At 37.4% G+C, this 17,735-nt stretch overlaps 1 protein-coding gene across 1 annotated transcript in view; it reads left to right on the top strand.

Moving 5' to 3' along the window:
• Cpvl (carboxypeptidase vitellogenic like) overlaps positions 1 to 17,735 on the top strand; it is a 111,035-nt gene that overhangs the window by 50,758 nt on the left and 42,542 nt on the right. The window contains exons 9-10 of the mRNA XM_090332318.1: positions 3,045 to 3,143; positions 6,283 to 6,456. Of these exons, the coding sequence (XP_090188444.1) occupies positions 3,045 to 3,143; positions 6,283 to 6,456 (273 nt within the window). The remainder of the gene's footprint in view (positions 1 to 3,044; positions 3,144 to 6,282; positions 6,457 to 17,735) is intronic.

The following is a 17,735-nucleotide window of genomic DNA, read 5'->3' as shown; positions in this document are numbered from 1 at the left end:
TTCATTCTTAATGGTGTTAGAGATAACTTATAAAGATGAGTGGGCCTAGAGTTTGGCCTAGTGGTAGAGTGCTTGCTTAGCATGCATGAAGACCTGGGTTTGATTCCTCAGTATCACACACATAGCAAAACACCAGAAGTGGTGCTGTGGCTCAAGTGATAGAGCTCTAGTCTTGAGAAAGCCCAAGGATAATGCTCAGGCCCTGAGTTCAAGCCCCAGGACTGGAAAAAAAAAAGTAAGTTCCTAACTTGTATGTATTCGTATCACTGTCAGTTCCCTTGCTGTGTAGACAGATTAGAAAAGACAACTTTCTGGGGCTAACACAAATCCTGTGGTCTTCAGACTTGGTAAATTGATGTCATCACTGAATGAGGATAAAGGGTGTCTTATTTCTCCAGACACTGTTCTCTGACAGGGTATGCACAGCTTGACTTGCATAGCTCTGTCTGATTCCCTTCCTTTTCACCACTAAGTTAGATTTGGTGCTGAACAGAATCTACGCAAACAGATGCAGGGTCACATCATGGGCCGAAGGCAGTGAAGACCAGGAAGTACTGCAGCCCAGCTGTGGGCAAGGCTGTGCCTGTGGGTGTGGATCCAGATGAAGAGCAATCCCTGGCCTTGCATCTTGCCTCTGCCACTTTATGGAAGGTGTCCTGGGCAAGTTACTTCCGCGTGCCTTCATTTCCTCACTTAAAATGTGGATGATAATGACTTCTTTCAAGAAACTCATGCTAAAGAGATGATTTTTCAATTATGCTGGATTTACTTTTTAAAATCTTTTAATAGCAACCCTTTACAATTTAATATCATCAGCTGTCACAGATCCCTTCATCTTCTTTGCTTTATCCAATTCTGGCTCTTTTTGGATGATGTATTCTCTGACATCCTCCCAGATGGGGCTGTGCTCTCTCTTATATTACTCATGTCTTTCTTGTTCCTTCTTGCTGTTTCAGATCATGCCAGGCCTTCTCCTGTAGCACTGTCCTCAGATGGCCTCCTCTTCCTCGTCCTCATCCTTCTCCTCCTCGTTCTTCTTCTTCTTTCTTCTTTGCCAGTCCTGGGATTTGTACTCTGGGCACTGTCCTTGGGCTTTCTCAAGGGACTGTACCACTTGAAGCACAGCACCATTTCCTGCTTTTTCTGTGTATGTGATACTGAGGAATCGAACCGAGGGCTTCTGCATGCTAGGTAGGCACTTACCACTAGGCCACTCTCAGTGGTGCCTACCACTTCTTATGAGAGTTATCTACCACTCCTGGCTCACTCTTTACATTCACTACTCTAGGTCCAGTCTCCTGTCATTCTTGTCATAATTCCTTAGGACAACAGTATCCAATTGGATGGTTGTTTACATACTTGGTCTTTTAGTTTGTTTGTTTTCCTCCTTTTTTTTGTGATTGTGATTTACGCCTTATCCTTGTAGCTCATTCCCATTACAAAAAGAAAAAGAAACATATCAACCACTCCACAAGCTCAAATTTAGACATATATCTATAATTATCACCTCCTGTTCTTCCAACTCATATATGCTAATACACCAACTCTGGTGTCCTGAAACCTCCTTCATTGTCTCTCCACCCATGGCTGATACTATCTTCACTTTTCCAAATATTCAACTTAAATCCACAATGATCTATTTCCAGTCCCTAAGGTTCTTTAGCCTTTCGTGTAACTCCAACTCCTTTGGCTAAACCACAAAACTGGCTAAACTACTCCTCTGTCACTCCATGGCAGTCGCTGTGTAGCTGCACAGAGATAAAGGAGAGCTTGCAGCCATGCTGCCCACCCTGGCATCCTGATCACCAAGATTTTTATGTCTTCAGTCCAAAAATATCTTCCAGGTGGCCTACCAACTTCCGTGTATACCCACATCCTCCAATCTCTCACTCTTCATAGTCCATGACCCATGTTAAAAAAACTCTTACCATGGTCTCACTGACACAGCCAAAGCATCTGTTTCTTCTCTCTGAAATTTTTTTCCTCAGTGTATTATTTCCCTCCCTCTCTCTCTCCCTCCTTCCTTCCTTCTTTCCCTATCTCAAATATCATGTTCTCAATGAGTGTCGGTCATTATCGTCACATTTACATACATTTATGACACTTTCTACTAGTTTTCTGTCTTCTTTATAATTCTGTAACATAATCTGATGGTTTGTCATTCTAACATACTACATATATTTCAGGATAATACTTGGTAATTATTCCCCCTAGAATCTAAGCTGCATGAGGGAAGACTTCAGTATGTCTTTTAGGTTTACCTAATTATTGGCACAAAGAAACTGTGTAAGCATTGCTCACTGAATGAAAGATGAAAATATTATTGGTTAAGTAAGGTGATGAACTCCTGTGCATGTTTGTCCCTCCAGTGATTTTCTTTTTCTTTTTTTTAAATTTTTTTATTGTAATTAGTAAAAGGGTTACATGATATTTGCCAGATAGAAGGTGCATTAATTCACATACATTGATACCCTTTCACATGTCTTGGTACCCATTTCCCTCCCCCCCTACCCCTCACCCGTCTTGGTTTTTCCCCCTTCCCTATCAAATTTCAAATATCCAAATACAAATAAATTCAATATATCAGATAACAAAGTGAGATACTATACCAATATGAGATAACCAAGGGACAGCAAAGGAGATGAGAGACAACATAGTACATTAAGGACAACAATCATTCGTTATATGGCTTTTGTTTCAATATCCTGGAGGTCCTTTCAATTAGCCTCACATTATATGGCCTTATGTATCAAGATTTTGCTCTATTGCAGATTTCTGCTAGTAGAGCACAAGGTTTCTACTGATTATGACGAATGAGGGAAACCATTGAGCCTAAGTTCCTTTGAGTCTGGCTTACTTCACTTAATATGATTTTTTCTAAGTCTTTCCATTTCCTAACAAATGGGGCGATGTCATTCTTTCTGACAGCAGCATAGAATTCCATTGTGTACAAATACCACAACTTGTTGATCCACTCATCAACTGAGGGACATCTAGGTCACTCCAGTGATTTTCTTCTTTCTTTTCCTTCTGCCTTGATCTAGATACTGGATAACTTACTAGATGGAGATTTGACCAGTGATCCATCTTTCTTTCAGAATGCTACAGGATGTGCTACTTACTATAACTTTTTGCAATGTACGGTAAGGACAAACTTTAGTAACCACAACAACATTTGCTTCAAATTCCTGACAAAACCAAACATCTTCGCATTTGGAATATATTATAGTTGACTTTATTCTAGATAAATATTTCTAAACTTAAGTCTTTTAATTCCTGAAATTTTTTTCTCTCCAATATTTTATGTTATAATCTGACCATTAAGAATGTATGATGTAGGCCAGGAGCATGGCCTAATGGTAGAGTGCCTGCCTAAGCATGAATGAATTCCTGGGTTTCATTCCTTGGTACCACATGCACAGAAAAGGCCAGAAGTGGTACCATGGCTCAAGTAATAGAGCGCTGACCTTGAGAAAGCCCAAGGACAGTACGCAGGTCCTGAGTTCAAGCCCCAGGACTGGCAAAAAAAGAATGTGTGATGTTCCTGATAACTCAATTTGTGTGTGGTGGGGGGGGGGGTTGTACATGTTTTAGTACTGGGGCTGAACTCAAAGCCTTAGCTTCTTTTTTTTCTGCTTGTTAATTGGAGAGAAGATATTCCCAGACTTTCCCACCTGGACTGATTTTGAAATGCAATGCTCATATCTCAGTTTCTAGAGTAGTGAATTTTTATAGGCATGAGCCACCAGCACCTAGCAAAAAAAAATTCTGATTAATGAGGTTTCTCCCCTGCCCTCCTAGAGTTCTTTCCATAGAGGAGAATTTGCAGAGGGTATAAGCTACAGCTTTCGTTTGTGGATTTTGGATTTCAGCTTCAGGCCTGTTTATGAGTATCTTGAAAATGGCACATTCTTTATTCTGTCCTTCAGATGGCTTGGATAATCAAAGCTGCCAAAGCCTTTATGAAAACATTTGCTTTGTTTTACTTTTAACTTAAGATGTTTAGGGCTTTTTGTACAGCCCTCACTTCAAGCTCTCTAGAATATTTCGTAAAGTATTCAAGTAGTTTATTTCATAAAAGTAAGTCAAAGTTGGCATCCTTTATGTAGAATTAATCAAATAAGAGAAAGGAGCCAAAGTGGGATTTGGATTCATGTAGTCTTTGTGTAGAGCATATTAACATTGCTTTCAGCTTTACTTATGAGCCATTTGTAAATAGAATACAAAGTAAATTTAATTGGAATGTCCCAGCCATGTGAGAACAAAACATATGGCAAGAAAGAGAAATTTGTGTTCGAAATTCTTTTATCTCTACAAAGCAATATATTCACAGCAAAAAATTGCTGATAAAGCACAATACTGTGAGACGCAGACAGTAGTTTTTCCTTTTTATCACTTGAAATTTTCTTAAAGGCATTTACTTTCTTTATTTTAGTACAATGCATATTACAAAAACTTTTTTGCAATGTTATTGGGTTGTGTGTGTGTGTGTGTGTGTGTGTGTGTGTGTGTGTGTGTGTGTGTGTGTTCACTTCAGTCCTAAGACTTGAATTCAGGATGTGGATGCTGTCTTTGAGTTTTGGGCTCAAAGCTAGACGCTCTATCACTTGAGCCACAGGTTCACTTCTGACTTGGTGAGTAATTAGAGATAAGAGTCTCCTGGGCTTTCCTGGCTGGATGTGCTTTGAACCAAAGCCCTTAGATCTCAGCCAACTAAGGAGGCAGGATCACAGGCATGAGCCACCAGCTCCCAGCCTCCTGTTACTCTTTCTTTTAAAAAATTAAACCATAGACAACTTTTGTTTGTATCATTCATGAAATATCATTTGTGTTTGTGATTTGTTTTGTTTTTTTCTAGTTATCTATCCTCAATTATTCTTAAGTAGTTGTATAAAGGAGTTTCCATTTAGCAAAGCAGTTTATAAACACAATGTATTTTAATCCATGTCATGCCTTCCTTGCCCATCCCTTCCCCCATTCTTCTTAATTTTGTAGGATATGCACTGAATTCTGTACTATATTCTCCTCCATTCATCTTCCCTTTCCCCCTGACCCCACGCCCATCCTTATCAAATACTTGATTTCTTGTGTTTATTTTGTTGAACTTGGATTTTTGCCTAAGGAATTACAGTATTTGAGTTCTCCCCTTGAATCTACTATATTTAATACATTTGCATGCCCTTACATACCACTTGATGTATTTACTTACAAATTATTAGTTTTTGTATTTGATATAATTCCCCTTTACACTATGGTCAGCTGATATTTTTGTGTGTTTTCAATAAACAACAGAACATGGAAAACAAACTCCCAGCTCTTAATGGACAACATTCCCCTCCCCTGGCCACAGGATACACTTGCCCTTCCATTCTCAGAGCTACCAGCAAAGAATGACAAATTTGAATAATCTTTACCTCATGCCTAACCCCCAATTTGCCTCCAAATCAGAGTTAGAGATCACACAATATTTGTTCCTGAAAAAGAAAATCCAACAGGTACAAATTGGATCTTGACTCCAAATGTTTTGGTTTATCCATTCATTTTAGTAAGTCTTCCTCTTAAGTTATTACAAAATTACAACTTTATAGATAGAGAAGGGGGAAATCAAGATGAGGGGAGGGCGTGGGGGAAAGAAATGGGGACAAAAACATGAGAAGGGGTAGCAATGATTATTAAGTAATGCACCTTCTTTCTGGCAAATATGATGTAACCCTTCTATTCAATACAATAAAAATATTTTAAAAAATTACAACTTTGAGCTTAAAATGTCAGGTTTTCTCTCCTATGTGATAGTTCTAAATTGTAAACATATATGGAGTCATATACATATATACACAAACATACTGATGGACGTATGATATGCACAGCAGAAGGATTCCAATGCAAATGCCTTAAACAACTAACAGTTTAACAAAATGACTATCAGAGATCTAGAGCATTTGTTGCTGGGGGATGAAATCAAGGAACGAGGAACAGAGAGAGGAAAGGTAGGTAAATGCATTCATAATGCCCAGTGAATGTACATATGTACAAACTGAAGTCTGTAAATAGAAAGGATGGGTAACATTGATAAGGATGCATCCTATTTAAACTGACATACTGAATTGAAACTCCTTTGTACAACTACTTACAGATAATTTACAAATATATTAAAAATAGAATTTCATTAATCACGTTATATCTTGCTTATTGGGTTATATGTTATGAGAGATTCTCACCTTTCCCAACATGCTATTCTATCACATTTATTTTCTATGGTCTTTCCAATGCACACTTTGCCAGGAACCTGAGGACCATGGGTATTTTGGGAAATTTCTGTCTCTCCCACAAGTGAGACAAGCCATCCACGTGGGAAACAAAACCTTCAGTGATGGTGCTACCGTGGAAAAGTACTTGCAAGAAGACACAATGAAGTCAGTTAAACCTTGGCTCACTGAAATCATGAATAACTATAAGGTAAATAAGCCACTTCACTTGCTGCTAGGAATTTTGCAACAACCCAGGGTAGAACTGACTTCCTTTTATTTGTCATTTCACCCCTCCCTGCCTATTAAAAGAAATCATATTGTATTTAAAAACACAGAGAACATGTTTAGTTTTTGTTTCTGATTTTTCTTTGTGATAGTATCAGAAGTATCTTTGAAATCAAAGATTAGGCACTATTCCTTAGCCTTTTCCCTCAAAGCTAGCATAATTGAGTCATATCTCCACTTCCAGTTTTTTTGGTGATTAACTGGAGAGAAGAGTCTTACGAACTTTTCTGCCTAGGTTGGCTTTGAACCACAGTCTTTAGATCTAAGCCTTCTGAATAGCTTGTTTGACTTTTAAAAATTAAACGTTATGTTGCTTTTCTTTAAAACATTTTTTTCTGAATCACTCCTTAAAATAAAATTTTCTGTTGTCCATTCTAGCTCTTATCATTTCTTGAGAAAAAATAGCAGAGCAGACAAAAACCTTGTGTTCCCTTATTGTTTGCTTTATAATATGAATTACAGTAATATCAGGGAAAATGAAATCACTCGGCTACCCTCAAGAAGCATTTTGTTTCATAATTGTATACTTTCACTTTGCTCAGTGATGGACAAGTCAGTATTTGCTGCCCTCTCAGGAGGACATAACGAATGAGAACTGTCCTTGCTCTGACTATGTCATGTCAATTATGTGTCATCTGCTTGATAAGATCTGCCTGAAGATACAAGCAGCACTGGAATCATAAAAAGTAGCCCTGCAGGTCCAGATAAAGAGGCCCAGAACTCATATCCCCATCTGCCACTGAGGGAGAATATTGAGCAAGTAACCTACGGAAAAAATCTCCTGGTATTCTTTTTCCACAATCCTACTGTCTCAAGTCCCTCTGCTCTGCCAGCCTGTTATCTTTCATCCTATGGTGAGAACTGGCCTGTGGGTCAAGCTTGAGGAGTCATTCCACTAAGAACAAAGAATTCTGCCAGCTTAGGCTCACTCCACGTTTCTGGCAGAGGCAAGGGTAATAGGATGAATAAAAAGAAGGGAGCAAATAATTACTTAAGTATGTTTTTCTGAATCAGACAAAAACATTCTTATCTATAAGAAATTACCCTAAATATACTGCATTTTGTAGGACAAGTTTATTTATTGCATTTTTTGTCTGAGAAATATACATTGCTTTAATGCCTATGTTAGGAAGAGTGGCCTTTAGGATCCTTGATCAAATGCACCCTTTACTGGGTTGCATTTCAAGATATTCCAGCATTGGTTTATCCCTAGTATACGGAGTCTGACAGGTAACCATTTAAAAAATAATCTAAGGTCAGAACTGTCCTGACTAGATCAGGCCAAAGTTTCAATCACCTTGTGTTTACTTTTGCTGGGGAAATATAGTGTTTGCCTGATCTAAGCACTTTCAGAAAACACTGCTGCCTGTTTTCCTGTTAAAGCTGTCTCTGCCATTTGTTATACTCATGACAAAGTACGACCATCATGAATTCTCAGTCTGATACCCATCCTAGCACTAGCTTGGAGAAGATGTCCATGCTCAATGAAAGAAGGGAAAATTAGTGCTGTGCCAAAAATATGTTTTTAAAAAAGCCTGTTTACTATCCGGTAGGTATTTACCATCTACCTGTTTAAAAGGAACTTACCATTTGTGCTTTAAGGCACCAAGGATCTGCTATAATATAGCGTTGGAGATTGCAAAATAGTTTTTTGAATGGAGGAAGTAATTTCTGCATGATTTTTCCAGTGTTTGCACCCTTTTCTCACTATATAAATTTCATGAGAATATGATTCCTTTCTCAATCATTTGAGAACAGAGTGGGATATGCAGCTTACATAATGGCATAAACCATTCTAATAGCCTGGTGTTAAATCATTACTGTGGCTCTTTGCTGGATTAGTGAAAGAAGATATATTGAGTAGACATGCTTGTCAATGTTGATATTTAAACATCTACCCTGTTGCCCATGTAAACCAAACATGCTGTCTTAGTCGGTCAAGACTACTATAACAAAATACCATAAACTTGGTGATTTATAAAGGCAAGACTATGTAAACAAACCAGTAACATAAACTTACTGCTCACAGACAGCTACAGATGCATTTTCTGGCGGGACTTGCTCTCTCCTTCATATTTCTTTCTTGCTATGTGTGCATGTGGCAGAAGGGGCTGCTGAGGGCTTTTTAATATTTTTGTTTATGCTTATATTTTGGTTTTTGTTTTTTGCCAGGGCTTGAACTCAGGGCCTGAGCACTAACCTTGGACTTTCTCAAGGCTAGCGCTCTACCACCTGAGCCACAGCACATCTTCTGGCTTTTTCTATGTATGTGGTATCGAGGAATCAAACCCAGTCTTCATGCATGCTAGGCAAGCACTCTACCACTAGGCCAAACTCCTGGTCCCAGGCTGAGGTTATTATTGTTGTTGTTGTTTGTTTTTTATAAGAGTAAGTCGTTGTTTTCTTAATATTGTCACAATTGCATTCGATTTAAGCATATGAGTTTTAGGGTGGACACAAACTTTTATACCATAAATATGGTATGCAATGCTATCTGTCAATATGGAGTCCAATGAAATTGACATACTTTTGATACTTTTCAACTCTGATTTGTTTCTAGAATGAGAACAGCTTAATGTGAGAAGCCTTGTTTTTATAAGAGAGTTGAATACTCAATCTGAATGCTAACCAAAAAAGCAGTTGCTGCTGAAATAGACTGCATATTCTCTCTTGATATAGCTCTCAGATCCCTCTGGGTAGTTACTTTTGTTGGCTTCTCTGTTAGTAAGGGTGACTCTCCAGTATATGTAATGGAAGCAGAACAATATAAGTTGCCTTAAGATATCAGTACCCTTAAAACTATATTTATATGACTCCATTCTAATTTATCATAGCAAATACCCTGCCTGTTCCTATTCATAAAAACAGAAGTCTTTTTTTCCAGCCCTAGATTCACTTTATCTCTGATAGCATAAGGAGTGTCTTTGTCAGAGTCTGGAATTGTGAAACAGCTACATGAAAACATAAAATCTTCTTGTAATGGTCCACAGGGAATGTATCCTCAAAGTCATTTTCTTTTTAGTAATTTCAGCTGTTTGGAATATTGCCTTGGCAATTTCCAAAATAACTAGCATGAGAAAAACAATCTGTCAGGCTACTTGAGTTCTTCATAATTGAACCAGGTCAAATTATGATGACTTTTAGGAACCAACTGGAAAAGGAGGACTGCAGCAGGTAGCAGCACATTTGGACTCTGAGTTCTCATGCTACTACTCACTGACTGTGGGGAGGATACTTAGCCATCTGTGATTCCGCTTCCTGTTGTGTAATATGGGAGGAAAAAAATAGCACTTTGTTGTCAATGCTTTAAAGATGCAAATGAGATTACATAAATATGATTAAAGTGCAATAGATGTAAGGGTGCTTTATCACAGTGAAAATACCTTTGTACAATTCATACGCATTTAAATAACATGTGTATGATATTATTTACTTTATTTGTAAATGACAGTGGAAGGGGATTGTGATTCTAGTGGAAGGGGAAAGAAGATAAAAAGAGAGTGAAGAAGATGGAATACCGTTGAAGTACTTCATATACATGTTTAAAGACAGAGCAATGAAATTTGTTAAAATTATTTTCAGAAAAGGATGAGGATGAGAAACAGTGATAGAGGGGAGGAAACTTTGATCAGGGTACATAGTATGCATGTTTGGAAATATTACAATGTACCCTCCTTGTACAACTAATGTATGCTAATATATGAATTCTATCAGGGTACATTGTATGCGTGTATGGAAATATCACAATGGAAAGCTTTTGTACAACTAATCTATGATAATGAAAATCTAGTGCCTGGTGGTTAGAAAGTTTCTAATCTAAACCTATTACCAAGAATGTGCCACAAGATTCAGTAAAATTCTCTCAGAGCCTGTTACATATAAAGTTACACAAGAAACCCTGGATAACATAAAAATAAAAAAGACTTGACAGACTTCCATTTCCTATCTACTTAGAAGTCACCACCCTGTACTAACAGCAAAAAGCTGAACAAACAATTCTCAAAACTGTGAGAAACATGAGGATATAGGGCAAGTCGCTGACACAGTCTCCCTTTCTCCCCCTCTTGGAGAGACAGAGAGAGGAGTGTACAGAGACAAGACTCAATGCAATCTCAGGAGGAAGAGCCTCTCAGACTCAGTACTGTGATAGGAAAACCACAACTGCAACTGATGAGCTAGAACCTCCATGAGGACCAATCTGCAAGAGGAATAGTAAGAGGAACCCGGCCATGGGAGGAACTTGTCATGGATTTTCCCTGCAAGAGCTGAAACTGCTTCTCACAGTGATTGGGGAAAAAAGTTCCCGGATGCTTCTGGCAAGAGGAGGGGAGAAGTAAACATTTTGGAATCTGCAGGAGCTCTCTGTTCTGAACAGGGCCCACTCTCAGGAGAAAGTCTTACCAGAGTCCAATCTGCAGGAGTTTCATTAGAACCTGTGAAACTAACTGGGGGAGGGGACATACAGACATTCCTCCACTTAGAGTGGGGTTGCCTCCTATCAACCCCAAGCAAGTTGAAGATCACATTACTTGAAAATACATGTAATATGATCTGTCAAACAGAAATTGTATCTTAGCCTTGCCTACCTTAGGCGGGAATAATCATATTACAAAAGGCCTGTGCTATAGAAAAAATGTTGAACATCTCATGTAACTGATTGAAGATATAATGAGATATGAAAACACCCAACACAATATCCAAAATCTCTGCCATGTCTGCTGGGAGCTACAGCTCCCTGTCACTGTGCAGAATCACAAGAGCACAGTATGGTATATAAGGTTAATCTAGGAAAAGGTCAAAATCCAAGAAATGGATATGTATCAACTTCAGATCATCGAAAAGTTGAAATTCTAAGTCAAACTCTCATATGCCAAGAATCGTATCTACCCTGCTTCAACCCCATCTAGCTATTTTGTTCTACCTAGATGTGGTTGAGGCAACTGAGAATTCCTGCTGAAGTCCAGTTCAAGGTACAGGCTTCTAAAAGATTGAGACATAAGATAGGAATATAGAACATGACTCTCATCTCATACTTAGATTGCTAAAGTCCTTTTCACAGATGCCTTCTTAGCGATTATAAGATGCTCACATTTCAATGATAATCAAGAAGCATATCAAAAGTCAGGTACTGAAAAATTATTAAAACTAGAAACAGATATGCTAAGAATATTGAAATGAACACACAAGTATTTTTTCAAATTATGCTATGAATTTTAATAGAGAAAGTTGACAAAATTCAAAAGGGGTGGATATTTAGACAGAGACATGCAAATTCTAAGAAAGAATTTAAAAAGCATGGTTCTCATGGCTTGTGCTTATAATCCTAGCTACTCAGGAGGCTGAGATTTGGAAGGTCATGGTTTGAAGCCAGCCTGAACAGAAGTCTTTGAGACTTCAACCAGAAAGTTAAACACAGCCTCCAGGTGTGGATCAATTAACATAGTGCCAGCAGAAGGAGCAAGCACATAGTCCAGGATTCAAACCCTAATCCTACCAGAAAAAAAAGTTTGGACTCATTAGTAGACAGGTCATGTAAAGCAATCATTGATCTTGAATATATAATGGGAACTTCCGAATCTAAATGGCATTAAACAAAAAGAAAGAGAAAAGAGAGTTGAAGAAGGGAATATTGAAAAGCTGTGGGGAAAAAGTCATAATTTACATATAATGAGAATACTAAAAGAGACAAAAAGAAAGGAACTAAAGTAATATTTGAAGCAGTAATGACCATGCCTGGCCCTAAGGAAGGATAGGATACTGTAATGGTACTGGCCTGTCTGTATCTTCGTAAAACAGACTGTAAAACAGCTGTTTTACCAGAATGTAAAACAATTAGAACTTACTTTAAAAATAAGAATTATAGATTAAGGGTGATTTCATGGTATACCAATGTCAGTTTATCCATTACAGTAAGTGTTCCACCATCTGTAGGGGATATTAATAGTGGGAACAGCTGTTTGTGGGAACAGAGTATTTGGCACCCCTGTAATTAGTGCTTATTTTGCTGTAAATATAAAATTCTCTGTGTAGTAAGATGTCAATTTGATGAATAAAATTTATCAAATAGAATTTGTACTTTCAGAGAAATGGTAGAGTAAACCCAGGATAGATAAAAGTAAGTGAGACTGCAATGCCCTGAGAGAAGATCTGGAAGCAAAAATAACCTCAGAAAATCAAAGGCAGATAACTCCAACTGAATCCTCTGAAGCAAGAGCAAGCTGGCCCCAAGGTCCGAGTCCCCAGTTCTGTAGGTGACAACTGTGAAATGGTCCAAAATGAGCCCACCATCAAATCTGGGATGTGTAGAAGGTCTAAACTAGTTCTATGCTGCTAGTAAACTCTCGCAACCAACAAAAGCAAAACAGAAACCCAAAGCTATTTTGCCTCTTAGACTTTGCTGTGATCTAAATTTCTTTTAAAAGATCTATTCGTAATCAAAATTTAACACAAACATAAACAGAGAACAAACAATAGACATGGATAGTCGATACTTCAAATGTGAAAGTATAAAATATAAAATCTGCAAGCCAGCACTGGTGCCTCATGCCTGTAATCCTAGCTACTCAGGAGGCTGAGACCTTAGGATCAAGTTCAAAACCAACCCCAGTATAAAAGCCCATGAGACTCTTATCCTCAATTAACCACTAGAAAATCGGAAGTGGCACTGTGGTTCAAAATGGTAGAGTGCTATCCTTGAGCTGAAGAGCTCAGAGACAGTACCCAGGCCCAGACTTCAAGCTCCATGACCAACCAAAAACAAAACAAATGTGTGTGTGTGTGTGTGTGTGTGTGCGTGCATGTGCATGTGCATCTATGTAAATATACATAATAGACATAAAGTATTTAAACACATAAAATAAGCAACAAACAAGGAACTATCAAATATGTTTAGGCTAGTTTAAAAGAGAGCCAAGTGATAGTTATCAATGAAATGATAATTAAATAAAGCATAAAAGCCAATGATATTTAAATTTGTATCAGTGTTAAGTGATAATAAAAGGAATGGAAGTAAAGCAATTTGCAGGACTGATTTACATTTCCATAGCAACTAATGATAATTATCTTTCTATTGCTCATTTTTACACTGTCTGGGGAATCATCCACATCCTTTGCCTATTCATTAATTGATTATCTTGTTAGCTCTGAGCCGCAAGTGTTTTTCATATATTCTACATGCAAGTCTCTAATCACTTGTGTGACTTGCTGTATTTCTTGTATTCTCTGGGTTGTCTTCCCATTTTTTTTGATACTGTTCACCAAGACCCAAATATTTTCAGTTTTGGTGAAGTCCAACATAACTTGTGTTTTAATGCTTCTAGTAGCATGCTTGAAATAACAATACTTAACCCAAGGAAACAAAGATTTAGTCCTACCTTTTCTCCCAAGAATTATATAATTTTAAATCTTCCTCTTCCCCAGTGATAACTAATAACTGCAGCTAGATGTAAACACAGAAAGACTCTTAGAAGCACAGTATTGAATAAACAAAGCTTATCTGAAAGGGACAAATAGAATAATGCATGAAAACAAGCACAGATAAATCATGTTATTTAGTGATACATACAAACACACATTTATGTTAAAACTTATTTTTTTCTATGAAAAAAATTTATTTTTTTCCAGAACAATGAAGTTCTAAATTAAACTCTGGTACTGTGGTTATCTCTGTGGGGAAGACATGAAGTTAGGACCTGAAAGAAGTACCCTGACTACTCTGTGGTACCAATACCACAGTGGTTTTTAGTGCTGATGGTGTATTTGTGGCTGTGTATGTGTGTGTGTGTTTAAATTATGCTTCCCAAACTTACAGTTATATACCACAGTAGATTCAGTAGATTCTTGGGCAAGTATGAGAAATAATAAAAAGAACTGAAGTTGTAATTAGTACTGTGTAAAAGTGAATTAACTATGTCATAAGCAAATAGGCTGCTTAGAATGACAGTGTCTCGAAATCTCTCAGTCTGCTCCAATGTATTGTGAGGTGCTGTGGTAAAGGCTAAGACTCTGATCCACTCTCACTGAGAATCCCACTCATTTTTCCCCATTTATAGAAAATGATCTTATGATCTAAAATAGCAGGTTGCTGAAAGGGTCTTTCGCACTTGGTGCTGCATGTCAATGCTGGACATTTAATTCACTTCACAAATCATTTTTCACTACACCTTCCTGAACCATATTCTATAACAGCTCCCTGGTGGTGGTATTGAGGTAGTATTGAAATGTCAGAACTTAAGCATTTCAGAAATTAAAATCTCCATTATTTCTTAATCTGTGAAATTCTGTCATAACTCATAGAAAATAAACATTATAAGGGCAGCTGTCTTGGCTATCTACTTTTCCTACTATATCCAGAAATTGGTGCACTGTCTGGTATATGGTAGAAACTCCATAACCTTTAGTATATAGAAAGCCAGTTGTCATGGGAACAAAGGAAGTGATAAAAGGTTTACCAGAGAGCAAAGGCCACTTAATGCATTTTCCTTCCTTTAATCTTCCCTTTTCCTGTTATTCAGAATCTGTACTTCCACACAGCTGTGGTTTGTGTGGCTACCTTTGCATAGAAGCCACCTGGAGAAATTTACAGTGCCTAAAAATGGCCTATTTTCTAAAGGTACTGATTTAGTTTCTTACTGTAGCAACTAGCACATAGTAGTTTATATAATCAGTTTGAAAGAAAGGACATAAAAATGGGATAACAGAGAAGATACAAATGACCTGTTCACTTACACAATATGCTGTCTTTACAATAAACTTCCACCTAGTTATAATTAATGCAAATAATTTGCAATCTTGTGCCACAGATTATGTTTCTGCTTATAGCATAATTGAAAATATTATCAAATATCTATACTCTTATATGCTGACCAGAAGATGAATCTTCATTTTAAAAATAGTACCATCTGGTGGAAGGTGGATAATACATCTATAGAATCTTGAAAATATGATGCATACCATACATGAGCTAATGGCTTGAAATCTTGCCTCTTTGTAGAAGTCCTTAATCCTTTGCAATCAAAAACATCTTTGTTCTGAAACAGTTTCAACTTTTCTTTCTCTCTCTCTAGTAGTAATTCTGGGTATCTTTCTAGGCTAAAATGTGTACATTTATGTGTGCAGATATACATGTATATGTAGGTGTATGAAGGAGCTACCATTCAACACATATGTTTATGAAGACAAGGTCATCCCTTTCATCATTCTTTCTCATCCCTCCCAACCCTACTCTCTCCTCAAAGCTCTTAATTTTCTAGGCTGTGAATTAAATTTTATAACTGTATTCCCCTGCCCCAACATCTGCTCTTCATTCATCTAGTTTGTAATCTTCTGGAAAAGTGTTCAAGAGTGGTATTGCTAGGTTATAGGTATAAGTATAGGGTAATTCTGTTTAGTTTTTACAGGAATCTCCATGCTGTTTCCCAAAATGGCTGAACAAGTTTATCTTCTTACCAACAGTTATTAGGGTTTCTTCCCCCCCCATACCTATGCAGCATCTGTTATTGCTTGTATTCTTGATGATAGCTATTCTAACTGGGGTAAGATGAAATTTCAGTGTTGTTTTGATTTGCATTTCCTTATGGCCGGAGATGTTGAGCATTTCATCATGTGTCTATTGGCCACTTACTTTTCTTCTTCTAGAAAGCCTTTATTCAGTTTGTTTGTCCATTTATTAATTGTATTACTGATTCTTTGAGGGTTTGTCTTCTTAAGTTCTTTTATATTCAATATATTAGGCCATTTTCAAATGCATAACTATCAAAGACATTCTTCCATTCTGTAAGCTGTATTTCGGCTTGTTAACTATGTCCTTTCTGCATAGAAACTTTTTGATGTAGTCATATTTACCAATTCTTTCTTTGATTTGTTGAACCTCTGGAACTTTATTCAGAAAGTTCCTGCCTGTGCATTTTGGACATATTCTATGTGAAATCCTTATTTCAACATCAGTTCTGTATGCGAAAGTTTCTGAGATCCCAATCTATTCACTGTGCTTAGACTTGGGACTGTTCCCTTTTACTGACTTCTCTGAGAAGCCACTGAAATTTTAGAACTTTATCTCCCAACACCAATCCTATCAATACACAGGCATGTGGTTTTAAAAGTTAAGTAACCTTGGGAAAAAGTTTAATATGCTGTGTTTAAAAAGCTCATTTGGTCAGGAAATTGTAAATATATCATTTATCATTCCACAGCTCATTAAATTTCACCTGATTGTATTCTCACACAAAAGGATATTAATGTTTATCAATCCCACTACCAGACTGAAAACTTTGTGCCTGGCTTGTTAGGATTTTAGGTATCTATTTTAGGTTATGTTTAGGAGTAGGTAGTTTCCTAATTAGTGACTATGATGTAGAAGTCTTGAAGGCGAATTTTCCTAATAAGTCTAATGTATTTTAGCTGGGCTTCTAATTGCTTGTGGCAATTTCCTTAAGAAAATTTTCTGATGGCAATATGACAGTGGTATTAGTGCCCAGGAAAGTAGGTTTGATAAATCTCTAGCTCATCAGGAAAGATTTCACCTTTCAGTCAGGCTAATTCTTTAGGTGGCTCACATGTTCCCTTAAACCATAATGGAAAACTCTGATTTTGTTGACCCAAAGCTTATGTGATCACTTTCTTCCAAGTCCTTTCAAGCCAGTGAAGGAGATGCCAGTGTTGTTTCCTGAGGATTCCCCTCTCCCTAGGAGGAGGAAGTCGCTCCTAGCAAAGCATGACTGAAGAAAGTTACCCTTGGGTATTTGTTGTTAGTAATCATAACCTACAGACATGCCACTGACACATCCACAAACAAAAATAATGCACATTGGAAAACCTATTTATACTGAAGGAGTTTCACGTGAATTCATTTTACCTGTTTTGCTAATAATCCAAGTACAAGAGTAGAAATTACTTATTTTATGAGGTTTTAGAGTACATTTACCGGGGTCAGGGGTTTGGCTCGGCGGAAGAGCCCTTGCCTGGCAAATGCAAGGCCCTGGGTTCGGTCCCCAGCTCTGGAAAAAAAAAGCTATAAAAATAAGCTGTAAAGTACATTTACCTTTAATTATTTCAATGCATAAAGCAAACCAAATTCCTATAAATTATTAAATAGAGTGATTTCACCAGAAGTCATCAAGTTTTTGGTGCCATCTTCTCCTATCCGTCCTTTAAATTTATGTAGGGTGAAATGTTGAAAATGGAAGCTGTACATGTTCATGTTTG

The sequence above is a fragment of the Megascapheus bottae genome, chromosome 5 (genome assembly GCF_031878675.1).
Source record: "Megascapheus bottae isolate mThoBot1 chromosome 5, mThoBot2.hap1, whole genome shotgun sequence".
Lineage (NCBI taxonomy): Eukaryota > Metazoa > Chordata > Mammalia > Rodentia > Geomyidae > Megascapheus > Megascapheus bottae.
Note: the sequence above shows the minus strand (reverse complement) of the source record. Positions and strands in the feature narration are given on the sequence as shown.